The sequence below is a fragment of the Nannochloropsis gaditana genome (assembly GCF_000240725.1).
Source record: "Nannochloropsis gaditana CCMP526 unplaced genomic scaffold scaffold585, whole genome shotgun sequence".
Classification (NCBI taxonomy): Eukaryota; class Eustigmatophyceae; order Eustigmatales; family Monodopsidaceae; genus Microchloropsis; species Microchloropsis gaditana.
The window spans coordinates 1-1,577 of record NW_005803368.1 but is presented as its reverse complement, the minus strand read 5'-3'; the positions used below and the strand labels follow the sequence as shown (position 1 = coordinate 1,577).

General features: G+C 59.7%; 1 protein-coding gene across 1 annotated transcript; it reads right to left on the bottom strand.

Annotated features, from left to right (window-relative positions):
- Positions 1-123: 123 nt before the first annotated feature.
- On the bottom strand, positions 124-452 carry NGA_2046520 (uncharacterized protein; the record flags this gene model as incomplete). The annotated part of the gene is made up of 1 exon (XM_005854206.1): positions 124-452. A coding segment is annotated over one exon (223 nt), but the record flags the coding sequence as incomplete, so codon positions are not given.
- Positions 453-1,577: the final 1,125 nt, after the last annotated feature.

The following is a 1,577-nucleotide window of genomic DNA, read 5'->3' as shown; positions in this document are numbered from 1 at the left end:
GCGGCCGCCGCCGCTGCCAACGCCTCGGCAGGGACGGGCTCCTCAGCCAGGTCCTCTCCCTCTTCTTCCACAGCGACCGCGCGTGCTGCTGCGGCCGCCGCCACTGCCGCCGTCCAAGCAGCTGAAGACGAGGAGCAACGGCGTGTGCCCTTACCTTTCATCATTGTAAACACGCACTCCCAGACCCTGATCCATTGCGAGATGGCTGAAGACCGGTCCGACGTGTTTTTTAATTTCTCCGCCCCCTTCGAGTTGGCAGACGACAACGAGATATTGAGGCGGATGCAGCTCCAGAGGGCCTCGGTGGAGGACGTGGAAGCCTTTGTTCCCGAGCATTTGAAGGCCTATGTGTCCGACTCGGTGTATGAGTAGGGGAAGGGGGTGGGCCTCGGAAGGACGCGCGCGGGATCGAGAGCCGGAGGGGAAATGGCCCGGCTGTGATCAGGAGCGGCAGTGAGGTATCAGAGGTGGAACGGAAAGGGAAGAGTGGGCGCGGTAACGTCACGGGGAAGCTTGGCAGCGGGCGGTAGCGCGCTCTGGTCTCTAGGCTAACGCACGTTGGGGTTGAGTCGCCGGACGAGGTAGCGGGGGGGGGAGGGAGGAAGGGGGGTTGGTCGAGGAGGGATGCCGATCGGGTGAGAGCAGGCAAAGGCGTCGAAGGCAGGACAATGTAAGGAAAGAAGGAGGGTTTCGGGAGGGGGAGAAAGGCAGTGCAAAGGAGGTTGTACTGTGCTGAAAGAGGTGCTGTGCAAAGGAAATGGATGATGAGTATGAAGTGAAGGGATATGAAATGAGAGAAGTTAAGGACCGTTTATGAATCCGAAAGGACGGAGAAGAAAGATAACGCCGGAGACCAGACAGCCACCGGTAACGTGTAAAGTAGAGCAAAGCACCGAGGGTCGAGCAGGTAGGAAGGGAGGTAGCTAGGAAGGCACACATGGCTTTCCTGCCTCTGGTGGGCTGAGGCCAAAGCAACGCCCCCGAGTGAGAAGTCGGGCCTCCAAGGCCCGGCGAATAACAAATCAAGAATGGACGTGACAGCCACGCGGACGAGAATTGACCTTTGTTCTTCGCGGAAAGATCAGTCTCATAATATTCATGAAAATGCCGAAGGGGCGCCACATGTCCATCCTCGCGTGCGACGAAGGCGAAGAGGCCGGTCTCGGTCCGCAATCGAGGGGGAAGCGAGGGGCAGGGGCCGCCAGCCTCGCTCCAAGGGCCTCAATCCTTCCACCCCCTTCACTTCCCCTCTCTCCACGCCCTTCACCCATCTTCCTTTCCCCTCTCTGCCTTGCTCACCTCCGCGCGCGTCGCTCCCCGTCTCCCGGGATCCAGCTCACCCCAGCACCCGCTTCCACCACAGCCCCTACCAGAGGAATCCCTCCGCGCTCTCTCATATCCCTCCGAGCTCCGACAGCCTGTCCTCGTCAAAAACGTCCCCTTCAACTCACAAGTACCACGTCCGCCCCGCCTGGTTCCCTATCTTTCGCACTCCACCCGCCCCTCTCCTTCTCCCCCGCCATATCCTTCCCTTCCTTTATCATATTGGACCCAATATTTCCATACGTGCTTCTTCA